Source organism: Onychomys torridus, chromosome 4 (assembly GCF_903995425.1).
Source record: "Onychomys torridus chromosome 4, mOncTor1.1, whole genome shotgun sequence".
Lineage (NCBI taxonomy): Eukaryota > Metazoa > Chordata > Mammalia > Rodentia > Cricetidae > Onychomys > Onychomys torridus.
This window is the reverse complement of record NC_050446.1, coordinates 61,881,571-61,897,990: the sequence shown is the minus strand read 5'-3', so window position 1 is coordinate 61,897,990 and position 16,420 is coordinate 61,881,571. Positions and strand designations below refer to the sequence as shown.

At 36.8% G+C, this 16,420-nt stretch overlaps 1 protein-coding gene across 1 annotated transcript in view; it reads left to right on the top strand.

Moving 5' to 3' along the window:
* The window catches only part of LOC118583188 (fatty acid desaturase 2-like protein FADS2B), a 38,194-nt gene extending 22,673 nt beyond the window's left edge, over positions 1-15,521 (top strand). Inside the window, exons 5-12 of the mRNA XM_036186585.1 lie at positions 4,019-4,144; positions 6,736-6,796; positions 8,762-8,838; positions 9,012-9,109; positions 10,378-10,474; positions 12,771-12,850; positions 14,078-14,203; positions 15,425-15,521. Coding sequence (XP_036042478.1) covers positions 4,019-4,144; positions 6,736-6,796; positions 8,762-8,838; positions 9,012-9,109; positions 10,378-10,474; positions 12,771-12,850; positions 14,078-14,203; positions 15,425-15,473 — 714 coding nt within the window. The 3' untranslated portion in view covers positions 15,474-15,521. The remainder of the gene's footprint in view (positions 1-4,018; positions 4,145-6,735; positions 6,797-8,761; positions 8,839-9,011; positions 9,110-10,377; positions 10,475-12,770; positions 12,851-14,077; positions 14,204-15,424) is intronic.
* Positions 15,522-16,420: the final 899 nt, after the last annotated feature.

Here is a 16,420-nt window from a genome sequence, read left to right as displayed (position 1 = left end):
AGTAATTGTCACATTATATGACAAGATTCATTTAATCAGAAAATTCCTAGAGGCACGTTCTTCCGCCTCTTTATCCACCACTGCTAAGTAGATAAGTTTTCTGCATTCACTCTAAAATCTCACAACACAAAAATAGAGGCTTTTTTACCCTGAAACTATGAAATTCAGGTAGTGAAGCTGTATGTGCTGAAGAGACAGAGGAATTATACAAGGCACTTGCCCTCAAGATGATTAACAGTTGGTTTGGTACCAACTATGTGGAATTTTCCAGTGAGTTCCACCCTTGCTGCCTCTTTTTAAAGTCAATGTTTTCACACTAATCCAAATTTATACATAGGTCTTTCTATGTGATGTCTCTAAAAAGCAGTTTTCAGGATTTGAAATGTATATATCTTTGATGACTCCTTACTTGAATGAGAAAATGGGAAATGGCTCTAAAAGCAGAGCCGGTTTACTTTGCCTTTTAGCAGGCAAAGCCAGTGATTCATGAACAAAATAAGCATGGGTTTCAACATGTACAGAGGAGAAAATTACTTGTGGGGCGCTGAAGTGGGTGGGAAGGAGATGACAAAGAAAATTATAAGCAGCAACATCCCCGCCTCTTACAATCATTACAATTCTAAATTTCAACAATAGGCTTCACATCATTTCCCCCTATAACTCAGAAAAGCATGGGATATTATTCAGCATCTCTCCAGTGTGTGTGTGTGTGTGTGTGTGTGTGTGTGTGTGTGTGTGTGTGTGTGTGTGTGTGTGTGTTTTCTAGTGTTTACATTATGCAGACATTCAAATACCCTTTCTGAAAATGAACCATGAAAAGCGAATTATCTACATACATTTTGCATTCCTGTGTATTACAGATCCAGCATTCTTAATTTAAAATCTAAATATGAAATGTTTCAAAATCTAAATATTTTTAACATCAAAATGATGCCAGGAATGGGAAATTCCATACCCTGGAACTTTGTTTCATTCCAAAAAATCTTTAAAATACTAAATAAATTTATCTCCAGGACCAGGCATATAGGAAACAAGTGAGTTTTATATTTAGATTTAATTCTCATCTCCATATCTCACTGTGTGTGTACAAATATCCCAAAGAGTCTTTTTTTTTTATGAAACTAAAGTTATTACTGACCCTGTGATAGACATCATGTAATATTTTTTCCAAGATCTCCCTATATGAACATTTCACAAATAGTAAGAATCTTATATCACTGTAGAGATAATGGAGCAGAATATTTGAGATTAAGAACTGGCCTGACATCTGTGACTATATCCTAAACCATTTGGTGGAAGGGAAGAGGAAGTGTCTGACAGTTGCTTTCTCTAATCCCTCAAAGCTGCATCCATTTCCTGATTAAGGGTATTTCCTAAGTCACACAGTTAGTAGATGGCCAAACAAGAATTTAGATTCCAATTGACTTCAATCCAAAGCCTAGATTCTTTCTACTACACTGATCTAAGGACATAATTTAGGAATAAGGAATAAGCTAAGGAGGACCAACTTAGAACTATCTCAGGGTAACCAGGCACATGGCTGAAAATCCTCCTTGCCCATAAAGAACACCCCTTTGTCTTTGGTAGGAGTGTTTTCCAGACATGGAGATTCAGGTAGAACTGGTTGTTTAGACCACACCCATAATTATGTTGGCCACTGTTCTAACCTCTAGGGCTTTGTGCTGTTAAGATCTGTTCCCTGATATACTGTGCATCACAACCTCTCTCCCATGTTACCAGTTACCACAGGTAGTCATTGCCTGAAAGAGTACAGTCACCTGGTAGAAGTGGCCAAAATATCAGCTGTGGGAAGAGATAATTTAAAAAATAATCTTGTCTTATCATGTTGCAATTTGCTGTCAACTATTCCTATTAGACTGTATATTGCTAGTGTGGGAACCTCATTATATCATGTCTTTCTTAGCATCACAAATGCCTACATAGCTCAAAATCTGATGTAATTCAACATAAATAATAAATGAGTGAAGAAGTGAGTAAATGTGTAACTTGATAGGAATAGGACAAAGTGTAATGAGACCCCACAGGCAAGTGGTAAGTACAACTTGGGACACAAGTCAGAGTAACCATATGATATCTGGGAAGTGACTGCCCAGGCAGTCCAGAAATCCCACTACAAAAGTGGAGGGAAAAGGGAGCACACATGCCATTCTTTTTATTTGTGAGTAGGTAGATGATTGCAGTGTCTCACAGTAGAGCTTCCAGAAAGAATATGGAAAGACAGGGCTAATACTTAAAGGTTTTCAAAACATACTCATCACCTTTGAGGTGTATAGTGTATAGACCACCATTCTCTGGCAGAAATATATAAGCTACATTAAAATGGCATCATAAGACCAAGGTGCCTGCTGTTAGATGGTGTCCTCTAGGCAAAACAAGGAAAATGAATTCACAGACTAACAATAAGATTCCCTAAACAAGACTAGCATAATGACAGCACCAGGGGACATAACAATAAGGACCTGGGAAATACTACAATGTCCTACCCCTAGATAAAGAGCTAGAGGTGATCAACAGCTATTGAGAGGGGGGGGAGACAGGGGGAGAGAGAGAGAGACAGGGAGAGAAAGAGAGAGAGAGAGAGAGAATCTGTTTCCTCCAGGGACTACCTCCTCATAGATTGTCTAGTCTCAAGTAGTCAGCACTTGACACATACACATTTGAGTACCACTAAATGGACTCAGTAGGCTATATATGTATGTATATGAGTGTATACATGCATATGGATGCATATGTGTCCATGTATGCATATGTAACAATAGTAATTAAAGAAGAGCTCATGAACTTGGGAAGGAGAGCACAGTACATAGAGTAGTTGGAGGAATGAGAATGATGTAGATAGACAAAAAGTTGATATATGAAATTCTCAAAATGAAAACTTTTAAAAATGACATCCTCCATCTTCACTTTTATATAGTCATATTTAAACTGCCTATTTATAGCCATAATATAACACCAAAATATAATGAATTAAATCTGTAATCAACATAAAAATATTGGTGAGATATTTTGCATTTATTTATACTGATTCTTCAAAGTGAATCTTGAGACTTAATTTATCTAGCCATATATAGTTTATAGCTTCTATATTGGTCAGAGATGATCTATAATATGTATGCATGAATTATTAAGAAATGGAAAATATGGTAATAAAATATCATTGCTGTTCATTCTTCTATAAACAATTAGCACAATGAGAAGAAGTTGAGTTTCTCAAAGAGCCAGAGTTTAAGCTCCAGTATCTCATGTCTCCCTTAGCCACCCATGGAACTAAATGTCATCATGTTGAGATGGAATTGAGCTTTGAAGATGAGTGATTAGCCAAAACTTATACATTAGCAGTTAAACAGCTAGTGTAAAAAAGATGATTGAGAGACCTCCAAATCTTTTTTGCTTTATTAAAACTCTCAAACTTAGAGTGAGAAAGAAAATCACCAGCAGCTTAATCAAAGATGATTCTAGCTTGATGCCAGCTAGAATGTTTTAGTCTCATTTATTTTTATAGAAGAGCATGCATGATGCTGGGACTTGCAATGATCTGAGCAGAGTCATCCAAGGGCAAAAAAAAAACACAGATTCTTGACTCTGAAATATTCGTTGAAGTCAGATTTCTAGAGCCACCTTTCCCCCCAAAACTAGTTAAAAATCTTAGCTGTGAGGCTCCTTTGTATGTAAAATAGGAATAAGACTCTGCCCCATCCATCTACTGTCAGAATCATATTTTTATATAGGGCTCCTATAAAAAGAAGGCTAGAAAACCATTCCATGTGAGTAGATTATGTTTCCATTCTCTGGAGTTCTTTTTAGCCTACAGTCATGTTAGAAAAGTATTTCTTCCTAGCTCTGAGCACCTTTTTCTAATAAGCTCTGCTGTAGCCCAGCATCAGGGTCAACTAGAGAAACCAAACCTCTTATTTTCACTTTGTATATGCAGAACACTCCAACAATGAGGAGTGTCTGGGGAGAAAATTCTATTAGGGAATGAATTCTCTCTTCTCAGGGCCTGTCAGCTGACTGGTGGAATTATCGACACTTCCAGCATCATGTAAAACCAAACATCTACCCCAAGGATCCAGACATTGATGTGGGCCCACTTTTCCTGCTTGGAGATACTCAGCCTATCAAGGTGAATTTAACTACCCTTTAATTAGCTTTAGTAAAATGTTCCTGGAAGTAGTCCCTTATTATGGAAAGATCAAATTGGATTGTTCTAACTTCACAAAGGATCTCTTAGCTTCTCCTTTCCCTTTTAAGGTCCTGATAAAGACCTGAATAACAAAGTCTGGAGTTATAAGTATAGAAGAATTTTAAGAGTCATGGCTCTCTGACCATAAAGGTCACTCAGTCCAGACTCCCACAGCAGAAGACATAATAACCTATGTCACCCTGCTTGAGCAATCCCAATGACAGGTTCATTTCTGGTCCTTATCACTACCTCTGAGGCAACATAAACCATACTCAGGAAGTAGAATCAGATAACAAGGACCAACATTAGTTTTTAAAGCAAGGTTATGAAGAGATGGTCACTGAAAGAAAAGAAACTCAATGAATCTGGTTAGCACTAGACTGCAAATGTCTCAACAACTGCTTAGTTCAATTCATGCTAGTCCAGTTCAAAGAGATGCTGCTGCTATTTTTAGTTCATGTTCATTTTAGTATGTATGATTTATATGAACCACATTGCCCAATGACTTATCTGACAGCTGTAGATTCAATTCATTCATAATTTGGACTTTTAAACAAAAACTGGAGTGTAAAAGTGATAAGCTGAATTTTTCAGTCATTGGTTTTTCTTTAAAGTCTCAACTTGAGTCTGTCATCTAAAGACTGTTTTAAATTACTGAATTTTATAGGAAAGAGGGTATACTGATTATATGAAGGAGGTATACTGATTAAAGCAAAAGTTTACCCCTTAACTAGAAGAATGATCACTCTTTCCAACAGATCTCTGTCTTCTAGAAGAACTCCAGAGCGTTTGGAGATTTTATTCTACCTTTGTTGTTTCTTGCTTGGACATGTCTTACACAGAACCCAAAGACTGTATAACTTTTAGAAAACTGTTTTTTCCATCTTTAAGGAGCTTATCTTCTTTCTTAAACGAAGTAGAAAATGAAAGTTCTTGCTTATGTATGGGTTAAATATGTTACCTATTATCACAAATGAATTGTTTTTGATCATGGCTCTACAAACTCTTTGATTCCCTGGGTGCTTGTGGACTTCCATGCTCATGACTAGAATGGTGACACGTTGGTGTCTCGGACATATCTCCCTGGAGCATAGGTTTGTCTCTATCTAATGAAGTAGCCTGACTCCCTCCAAATCACCTTCTAGAGAGCTGTCCTTAGTATACATGCTGTTACTTTACAATTATAGAAGCCATTTCTATAAATTCTAGAAGCTGCCCTATGGGCCTCTTCAAAGAACTTTCAAATTCTAGACACTATAGCTTAAAGCATGGATCACAGTTATTCCACCTCTAAAACTCAGTGGTTTATTTCCACAGCAGTGGTGTTTCTTATGAGTTATGAGCTTTTCCTTTCGTATGTATTTCCTAAGAGTCTTTCTAACCCTTTATTCAAACAGGACTTTCTTAACCCACATTGACTATCCAGAAAGACTTACTGTCCTTCTTCAGAGTAATACTCAACTTGTCCATCAAGGTTTATCAAGTCCCAAGAATAATCCATCTCATCCCTTTTCCTTGTTTCTTACTACTTAGGTATTTGGAGACTCCACAAATAGATATTAACATTTCACCACCACAGTATTTCTTAAAAGGATGTGCTAGCTACATTGTCTCAATAAAGGAAGCTATCTGTACATAGAAGGAAAAAGACCAAATAAGTAAAATGAGTCCAGCATTTCCTCTCATGTAACTTTATTACCAGAGGGAAAAAAGTGTGTGAATTATCATTCACTCATTTAATCCCTTAATGAATGTCAGCTAGATACTAGAGATATACAACCATTAATCCTATGCCTCAAAGTAATTGCTATCATTGTATTCTGAGCACAGATTAGATTGACCAAGAAGCCCAGGAAATGAATCAAATTCTGATTTATGAGTGGAATCTTATACTTATGCATGTATATGATGAGTAATGTTTATAAAAATATTATACACACTATTATGATGTCTTAGAAATGGTAAGTTAATTGAAATCCATAATAACAACATAAAAGAAAAAAGATGAGAGAAACAGGAGGTAGCATGTGTGTATCCCTTTTTATCACAAGATCACTTACTGAGCACCCATTAGATGAAACAGAGATACGGAAGTTCAGGCCCAAGTCTAAGCACTGCAGCTGAAGAGGGCTTAAAAGGCTCCACAGAAGTGTGTATTTTGAAGTTAACATTGCATGTGAAGATAATAAATTTCAAAATTTTTAAACCACACAGGGAAAAACAATATTAAATTTTTACTTGGATAAGAATTATTTTTAAATGATAATAAACTCTGGGCAAGAATTACCCTCAGTTAAAGCACACTATTCCCAAACCTGTTCTGGTTCTTCTAGTATCTCAAGTTTGACAGGCAATGAGTCCTAAAATCATGCCTCTCCCTCTCTTCTCATTCCTCTTCTCTCTCTCTCTCTCTCTCTCTCTCTCTCTCTCTCTCTCTCTCTCTCACTCACACACACACACACACACACACACACACACACACACTTACATATGCTAGAGAATAATGACTCTTTTATCCTCTGCCCTTTTAGTATGGCAAGAAGAAAATAAAATACATTGATTATGAGAAGCAGCACCTGTACTTCTACATGGGTGAGTCTCCCCCAGCCACTTCTCTTGTAAGCACTAGTCAAGCTGAAGACATGATCAGAACTGTCTCACAGAAACCAACCCCTATCTGATTTGTTGATGAGAAAATAAGCAGATCTTAATTCACTGGTGGGAAAACATGAAATGAAAATTGAAAAGTAAATAGGCAGTTCTAACAGGTGTTTCATAATACTAGATACTGGGCAAGAAATAAAAAATGTACTTAAAGAGGGTCAGAAGGCAGAATGCTAAAGAGGGAGTCAACATCCTTGTCTTAGAAAATTTTAACAACATTGAAATAAAAGAATAATAACATTTTTTGTAGAGAGAAAACAGGTGAGGAAAACAATACTGCATAATTTGCAATGTGATGCCAGAAAAAAATAGACCAAAGAATAAAGAGCATCAAGGAAGAAAGCTTGTAGCTGCTAAGATCAGCAAACAGCTGTAACATAGGCACACAAATCAGACACTTAGATGATAGGTAAGTGGGTATGTATGCATGTGTATGTATGTATGTATGTATATATAGATAGATAGATAGATAGACAGATAAATATAGATAGATACATAGATACACAGATGATACACTCTAATGCTAACCTTAAAAGAAAGCCATTTAGTTTAGTAATTCTGATACTATTATTATTATTATTATTATTATTATTATTATTATTATTATTATTATACAAAATCAAACTCCTTGTGACTTATGAACAAGTTTTCAAGTAACTCCGAAGCCCACTGATCTAAAACATCCTTGCACATCTGGAAACAAACTAACATCAGGGAAAGACATAAACACTACAAGTTACCACAGGTTGTCAGTTGAGGATATTTTTCTCTCAGGGGACATTTGAACAAGGTCTAGAGACATTTTTGCTTCTCAGTATGGAGGGGAAGGATGATAATATCAAAAAACTTGTAATATGCAAGAATAAACCATCATAATAAATGATTACCCAGCCATATAATTCAATACTTCTGACACTGAAAAGCCTTCAGTCTCCCACTTGCCCACATAGGCAACTAGTTGTCACTTATATTATATTGACAGAAGGTATTTGTCAATTGGGGCTACCCTTCCTGACTCTCTTCCACACTGGGATTCAGTATCTCCACCCTGTGCCCATCACTGCACCCTTTTGTGCCACACTGCAAAAGAAATGAATTGAAAGTTGTTGACTACAAGGTAGAAAGGAGTGTGATAAAGCTAGACAATCTCTGTTTGCAGACTGGTGTTTATTGGTGCTAGGCTTTGGTTCCTCTTGTCAGGTTGGATGAGACAAAGTAAATTATTTTGGCAGCATTTAGTTTTCCCAAGTGGGAACTTTAAGGAGGCTGTATATTCTTGCTTTGAGCTGCTGCAGTGGGTATAAGTAAAATCATTTGTGCTGACAATTAGCAATCCTCATTGGTCAAGCCTGAGATCTAGTTGAGAACAAAGCTCAAAGGAAGCTAACTAAAATTTGACCAGGTAAAAGGTATTTGTCCAAAGTCAAAGGGTCTCCCAGAGATTGTTTTGTGCTCTTGGAAGCCTTAGTGATGTGATGAGAAAATCAGGTCCATCGCTGGGAAATGAGTATACTGGCTTCATTCCACTCATACCAATGTCTTGTGGCAGAACCCGTCTCTGAGGACTTAGGGGCTTAAAAGACTCCACTAGAAAACCTTGAAAAGTCACAACAGAAGATAGGTGAAAGTGTCTTATCAAAATGACTCTTACCTTCAATATTTCACTAGATACTTCAGGAAACTTGAACCCGGACCTGTTGGCTAAGTTCTTTCCCTAGCCTCTCAGGTGTGAAAGTCCAGTGTAGTCCAGGATGTGACTCTGGATATCCACCTGGCACCCCTTCTCAAGGCCAACACTCTGGGAAGGGCACGCAGAAGAAGTAAACATCCGCCAGCTTGCACTGAGGTCCACATTGCTCATTTATTTGTCAATTTTTTTTTAATCTTTTTTAGTTGCACTTCCCCTCCTCATGCCTGTCTACTTCAATCTCCAATCCATGCAAGTGATGTACCTTCGGAAGTACTGGACGGTGAGTCTCTCGCCCCATTTTCTAAACCTAGAGCAGACAGAAAATGAGTTCAAAGTGCCGCGTGGTCTCCAGGTATAGCTTACTCAAGTAACAGACCATCAGACTGAGACAGTGTCCAGAGAACAGGACCTGAAACGTGTTCAAGTTTCTCATCAAAACACTTCTCTCTGCAGGACATCGCTTGGGTCAGCAGCTTTTACATTCGATATTTCATCACATTTGGCCCTTTCTATGGAATTTTTGGAACAATATTGCTCATATTTTTGGTCAAGTAAGAACATTCTCTTATTTCTATAACCTCCTTTACCATGACTATTTGTAGTTAGCAAAATATGATAACAATGTGCCCCACTCCATGAGAAGTTTGAAAGCAAGCTGAAAGGCAATGGTTCTTCAAATGGTTGAACAACACAAGTTCTGTCTAAGAATTTATCCAGGTTGCATTTCCTCTTCTTTCTTAGATTCCCAATGAAGCCATTCTTAAGAATGGTTTTAGATGCAGTCACTGAACTTGAATGACCTTTGGCTGGACTGGCCAAACACTGAAGGAAATTAAAGAGGTTCCAAGGTTCTAGTGGCTGTCCATTTCCTCTTTGAATGCTATTTCTAACTAGTGTTGACACACAAGCATTTGGCAATGTGCTTTGTTCCACTTTTTAACTCACAGGAGCAATGCTTGTAAGTAGTCTACTCTAACTTTGGTGCAAGGATAAAATATATCTAAGACCATTATAGCTTAAGTGATTTGACATCTTAAACTCTGTCAAGAATCATGATAAAGTAAGAAAAAATTTAAGCTCTGTCACGACTAGAAATTTTTCCCAAACCCCAAATGGCTTCAAAGGACACTTTTGCATAAGTATTCCTTCCAGGCTTCTAACTTGTTTCTTTCTCACTTGGTTGTATCACTACACTAAACGCCCACTAGTTATAAGGATAATGAGAGCAACTGTGCATCAGGCAATCGGTTAAGGACTAGACAGTCATCATTTTGTTTGATGTAATCCCCACAGTCTTACTATGTAGATGGTATCATCTTTTTTTCTGCTCAGGGAACTGAAGCTTGAGAGATTAAATCACTTGCCTAAGGTAACAGAACAAGTAAGGGCCAAGACTGGTGCCAAGACAGAACTCGAACCCAGCCCTATCTGATGAAAAACTGTCAATTGCTTTACAAATGCCCTTAGAGAAACCTGGTAATTTTTTTTTTCTTATGCTGAGAATTGAACCAGGCTTCATGCATACCAGACAAGTACTCAGCCCCTGGTACATTTTATCCTTGCACCAAAGTTAGAGTAGACTACTTACAAGCATTGCTCCTGTGAGTTAAAAAGTGGAACAAAGCACATTGCCAAATGCTTGTGTGTCAACACTAGTTAGAAATAGCATTCAAAGAGGAAATGGACAGCCACTAGAACCTTGGAACCTCTTTAATTTCCTTCAGTGTTTGGCCAGTCCAGCCAAAGGTCATTCAAGTTCAGTGATTGCATCTAAAACACACTAAAGGAGTCACCGTTACCTCTTTTTATTCCACCAAAGGTTTATTGAGAGCCCCTGGATTGCCTATGTTACCCAGATGAGCCACATACCAATGAAAATGAGCAGAGAAGAGAACCACGATTGGCTCAGCACTCAGGTGATAATGGCATTCCTAAGGGACAATCCTTCCAACCAGACTGGCTTAGAATCTGTTTACTTCAAATAATAATAATAACTCACCTTCCTGAAACACTTCCCTAAGGACAGGCACTGTGCAATGGTTTGCACTTTACAACTTGATAAAACTGACTTGTAGAAAGGGTTGGTAACTTGTGTATGGGCACACAACTAATAAGTGATGGCAACAGGTTTTAAACCTAAACAGCTTAATTATAGAGTCTTGCTTGCAAAGTAAAAGTCAGTCACATATAATCCAGCAGCCAAATCTGACCCACTGGTTGTTTGTGTATATAAAGTTTTACTGGGGTGTCAATGAACAGTCTTATTAAATAAGAAACACAGAGCCAATTGCAGAGTTAAAAGCCCAAGAGGTCAGAGCAATAACTAAGAGCTAAAAACCCTTTCTTACCCTTCACTGCCGCTGCTGTCCTTCCCTTTAGCAAGAGGCCTACTTCCTGTGTTTCTGTCTTTCATTGACTTTCTGTTCTGCCTTCTCATTGGTTGTAAACCCAACCACATGACCTCCTCATCACTGCCTGTTTGTACAGACCTCCAGGTCTTCTATGGTTGGTATTGAGATTAAAGGCATGTGTCGCCATGCTGGCTGTATCCTTGAACACATAGAGATCCTGCCTAGCTCTGCCTCCCAAGTGCTGGGATTAAAGACGTGCGCCACTACCGCCCAGCTTCTGCTATGGCTTGCTATTAGCTCTGACCCACAGGCAACTTTATTTATTAACATACAAATAAAATCACATTTCAGTACAAATAAAATATCACCATACTGGGGAATGGTCATGGTCAGTTATTTATATATTATCCATGGCCACTTTCATGCTATAAGAAAATTTTTGATGACAAAATTAAGAGATTTACTATTAAGACTATAACTAACTCCTTTATGCAATAAAAAGTGACCATCCCTGAAACTATATACACACAAACAATAAAAGTGGACTCAGTGGATTATATTTATATATTTGTGCATACATAGACATATATATATACATACATATGTATATATATATATACATACATATGTATATATATATATATATATATATATATATATATAACACTCGTAATCAAAGAAAAAGGATATAATTTTGAGGATAGGATGGAGCATGGAAGGAGTTGGGGGAGGTTACTTGGGAAGGACTGCAAAAGGAAAAGGAAGGAGGAAAGTAATATTATGATTTTAAAAAGTGTTTAAAAAATATAAAGATAAGATTGTACTACCTGGGAATTTATAGAAAATGTGTGTTGACTTCCTTTGCTCATACAACTCACTCATATAACAAAACCTTTCAAGTGAATCTAAGGCACAAAATTACAGAATGAGTTGTATACTAGTAAGGACCCTAGAAATACTGATTTCGCTGTATAGACAACACATTTCAGAGAGAGAGCATGGCATGCTCTCCACATGCATTTAATGCTTAGCAAAGTTATGGTCCACCCAAAACATTCCTGCCTCCTAACTTATGGTCCTTTCCACTGACTGTGTTACAATAACGGGGAATTTATTCTTTCTCTTGCTTTTACTCCAGGCTCATGCTCAGATTCAGAGAACCCCACTCCTTACAGTCAAAGAATAGTTCTCAAGTGTTTAACCAGAGAACTACTTCTGTATCTTTTAGTTTTCACTCATCATTTCCTTAGTCATTAGTTAGACTAGATGCTTTCCACATACTTGTTGGATTTACATATCCTTTTATGTGAATTGTTTCCCAGTATCCTTGACCTGTTGTTTATGTGAGTATTAATAATCTTTTTGTGACATGTTGGAAAGTAGGGCTTTTAAAATATTGCCCATAACATGTTATAAACGTTTTCTTACTTGATTTTTTAACTCTGTAATTTTATTGTAGAAATACTTTACTAATATTTTATTACTTCTTCTCACTCAGAAGCCCTCAAGTCCTAACCATACATTTTCCACAGCAAACCTAAAAAAACACATCTGCATTAACCAAACTCCTCATTCATGACCGTGTAGCCTTCTGTGTCTAATGAATGGCTCTGGCATTTCTCCTTCAGTCCTACATATTTCTTTATATCTATTGCTTTATATGTACTTCGTAGCAAAATATCTTAGTATGTTTTAAATGGTAAACTTCATGAAGGCTGGGACTTTGTTTGTTGTTTATCACTCATAGTTACTAAAAATTAAAAATAAACAAATAATCATGTTTCAATAGATGATTACACAAAATAATTAGTATTTTAGCATTTAGGCTCACTTAAAACTAATGCAAGATTTTTCTTTGCAGATTGTGGCAACCTGTAATATTGAACAGTCCTTTTTCAATGATTGGTTCACTGGGCACTTGAACTTCCAAATTGAACACCAGTGAGTGATGCAAATGATCCATTATGGAGCAAGGGCTCACCCAATATAGCAGATCCTGCAGCCATTCAGTTAAGAGTCTCAGAGAACTAAGAAGTTTAACCAGGGTTCTCTAAAGACTGATGCCCATCAGTGCCAGTGATTGGGTAGGGAAAGAGAGAAGAGGAAATCTAACAGTTGTGGAAAGTGAAGTGGAATTACAGAAGTGGACCAGCAACTTAGTTTCCATATATTATGAGTATTGAGAATTGGTAATTTCTATAGGGCAGAGAGAAGGAAGGTATATGTATATGTGAGTATATATGCCCATGTATATTTTGTTTGTTAACAAAACCTAAGAAAAATTATAGCACTGGAGTAACCAAGTTTTATTGAAATTTAAGTATAATTTAATGTAAATATCATGTTAAGGTCAAAGTAATAAAATAATCAACACTGAAATCCAGTCACTTCTGCAATTCCCAGGTGAATCTGAAGATACTTTTCCAATTAATCTTTTAAGTGAACAAACAATAAAGAAATTGAAAGTGATAGTGCTCAGATGGCTGATCTTCCCCAGAATAGAAAGCAAGATGCTTCTCATAGTTCCTTCTGTGAGGCTGCATCTAGGAGTCAGAGAAAAAAGCTATTATGTTCCTAATGCTGTTTTCTTATTCTTTATTCTTTGTCAATTCTTGAACACCCTAGCAAAAGGAGAACCACAATTCACGTATTATTTAAGAAATTATTCAGGTTCAGGAAGATTACCTGGCTAATTAGTGCCAAACCTTGGATAAAAGACATACCTTCTTGCCTCAAATTCCAATCTGATAACTTCCTTTTAAACATCACAACTAGACCTGAGTGAATACTTATCTGTTCAACAGATAGGTTTTAGATAGGAAGAACAGAAGAGAGACAAAAATGGAAAAGACATGATCTCTTATTCTCCTACGCAATTCAAAATCCTAGCTAACCCATATTCTCATTTGACCTGACCAAAACTAAGCATATGAAATGGAGCTAATATTTATTTCCTTAACATTTACCAAACACTTGGCATCTACATGGATTACAGAGATGTTAAAAGATAAGAGTTTGGGGAGTAAGCGATCTGGCTTGCTAGAAAGCTTGTACAAGGCCAAAGCTGGGTCTGCATTATTGATAAGCTTTTACTTAGAAATAAATAAAACTCTTTTGGGTTTCTCTTTAGGTGCAAGTTTCACATCTCCTGTTTTTTTTTTTTCTTAGCCTATTCCCCACAATGCCACGCCATAATTATCACAAAGTGGCACCTCTGGTGAAGTCACTGTGTGCCAAGCATGGATTGCAGTATATAAATAAGCCCATATTGAAGGCATTTGGAGATATTGTCAGGTAATAAAATAATTTATCCTTGCTCATAGCTTTCATTTCCCTTTCTTCCAAGCCCCCAAACTATTCAGCAGCTTAAGAATCTTTTATCAGCAGCCATTCATTAAAAGACACCAGTATCAGCAATAATAATGACACATAAATATTGACTGTTTAACTAATAGAATCTTGGTATTTCTCAATAGAAATACCCCAGTGCCCTACATAGTTTCAGTTTCTTGACATCATAGCTATGTAGGATTTGTCTTTGTATTCCCTATAGATCTCTGGATATGCTTTAGAATTTAACACGGTAGGAATGACCATCAAATCTTCTGATCCATTGGAGAAACTTACCATTTAAAGGGATGTAATGGCATGAATCAGTCTGGGTACCCAGTCATGCCTAGTGAGTCTAACAGCAAATCCATTTGCATCCATAAGCATTTCCCAGAAGGATGTGGTACTGGACAAATCACTGGTCTGATTTTAATAATGTTCTCCTTTTTAAAGTATCAGGGGAATATTGTGAAGGCCGTCATGGACACATCTGACCTCATCTACCTCTGTCAGTCTCTCCACATTCTTCTTCCTCTCTGTCATGTGGACATTTAGTCTAGCTTTCGTTGCTGAAGCACTTTCTGTGCCTGAATGTCTCATCCCTTTGCCATGTTTTCTCCTGCCTGCAACGTTCTTAAAACTATCACTTGGCATTTCACCTTCTCAACTCTAATCGCTCTCTAAGGCTCATTGCAATGTTTCCCTTATGTCAGCCTTCACTGGTCTCAAGACTAAATCTGTCCTTATCACAGTCCTTATCATAACCCTGATTAAGAAGTTTGCTAAATAAACAATTATTTGATGCTTATCTTTCAAATAAGACTAAGAGTCTATATGGATAGGATTTGTTTCTGTCTCTTTTGATGTTACATACCTAGATCCTAGAAATATGTTTTCCATTATAAAATAGGATAGGTATGGTATGAGTTGATATTTAGGTATATGGCTTAGAAAAAAATAAAATGAAAACAAAACTCAAATCTTCTCCCTGGAAGAAAGTCAAACTCTTCTGCTGAAAGGAATTCAGTGCATTTGATGTCCTTCTCTGATTAACAGACAGTGACATTTATCACATATGGCTAGAAACTACATCGTCTTAAAACAAGAAAAGCATCCAATAAATGTTTGATGGGAAATTCCTTTGTACTGAATTTCACTTTCTAACAATTTTGTTTACTCCTCTAGGTCCTTGAAGAAGTCTGCTGCCCTCTGGATGGATGCTTATTATGAATGATGCAGAGCCGTGCATTTATTGGTATCTCTGAAGGGGGTGGTGGCTGTGTAAGAGCTCTTCTCTGATTAACTGAGAATTAACTGGCAACATTGGCATACCTGAGTATGTCAGGAATATGAATCCCAAAGACACATGTTAGCCTTTCACTAAAGGTCTCCTCTGTAACTGAGAGGAGGAAGAAACACAAGGTGACTTTGGTCATAACAAAATTGTAGCTCACCATTTCTACTTTTTCATTAGGATCTTGGACTTAGTTCCAATAGACCTCAGTAAGATTGTTTCCACAAGGGGTATAAGATATGTGGACATAAACAGAATTGAGGGGAAAAAAAGATCTCTGACAGAGTCCATTGGAAATTAATGTAACTGTTCTTAGAAGAGAATTGTTTATTTAAGACATCCCTGCTAAAGTACAAATATTTGCTTACTTCTTTTCAAATATATGAACTTCCTCTCCAAAAATTGATGATAATTAATATTAAAACATCTTCAAGTGTTTGTCTTCACTTTGGATTTTCTGTATTGTGGCTAAACATAGGTGTAATTAATGTACATATTAACATGTTTCCATGTCAAGAAATTTTACAGATTTTCTAATTCATTGGTAATTGTTTTGTAGTGATCTCTTAGGATCTTCTGTCTGTGGGTTACCAAAAGACACACACCAATGAATATGTATTTTTAGTACCATACTGGTTTCTTTTGTTAAGCTTTTCATAAAGGGTATAATAAAACCTGACCTTACTTGCAAGAGGAAAACATGTAAGAACAAGGCTTTCTTCTCTAGCTCTAAGCAAACCAGTGTTGTTGGTTTATCTGATTTCTGAAGTTTTCGGTAAGCATTCATTCATTCTCCCAAAGCTCTTAAAAATACTCTAGGTTTCTTTGCATACTAACTGAATTCCTTGCAAAGAATGGCACATTTAATCACTCACTGTTCCTGAGGA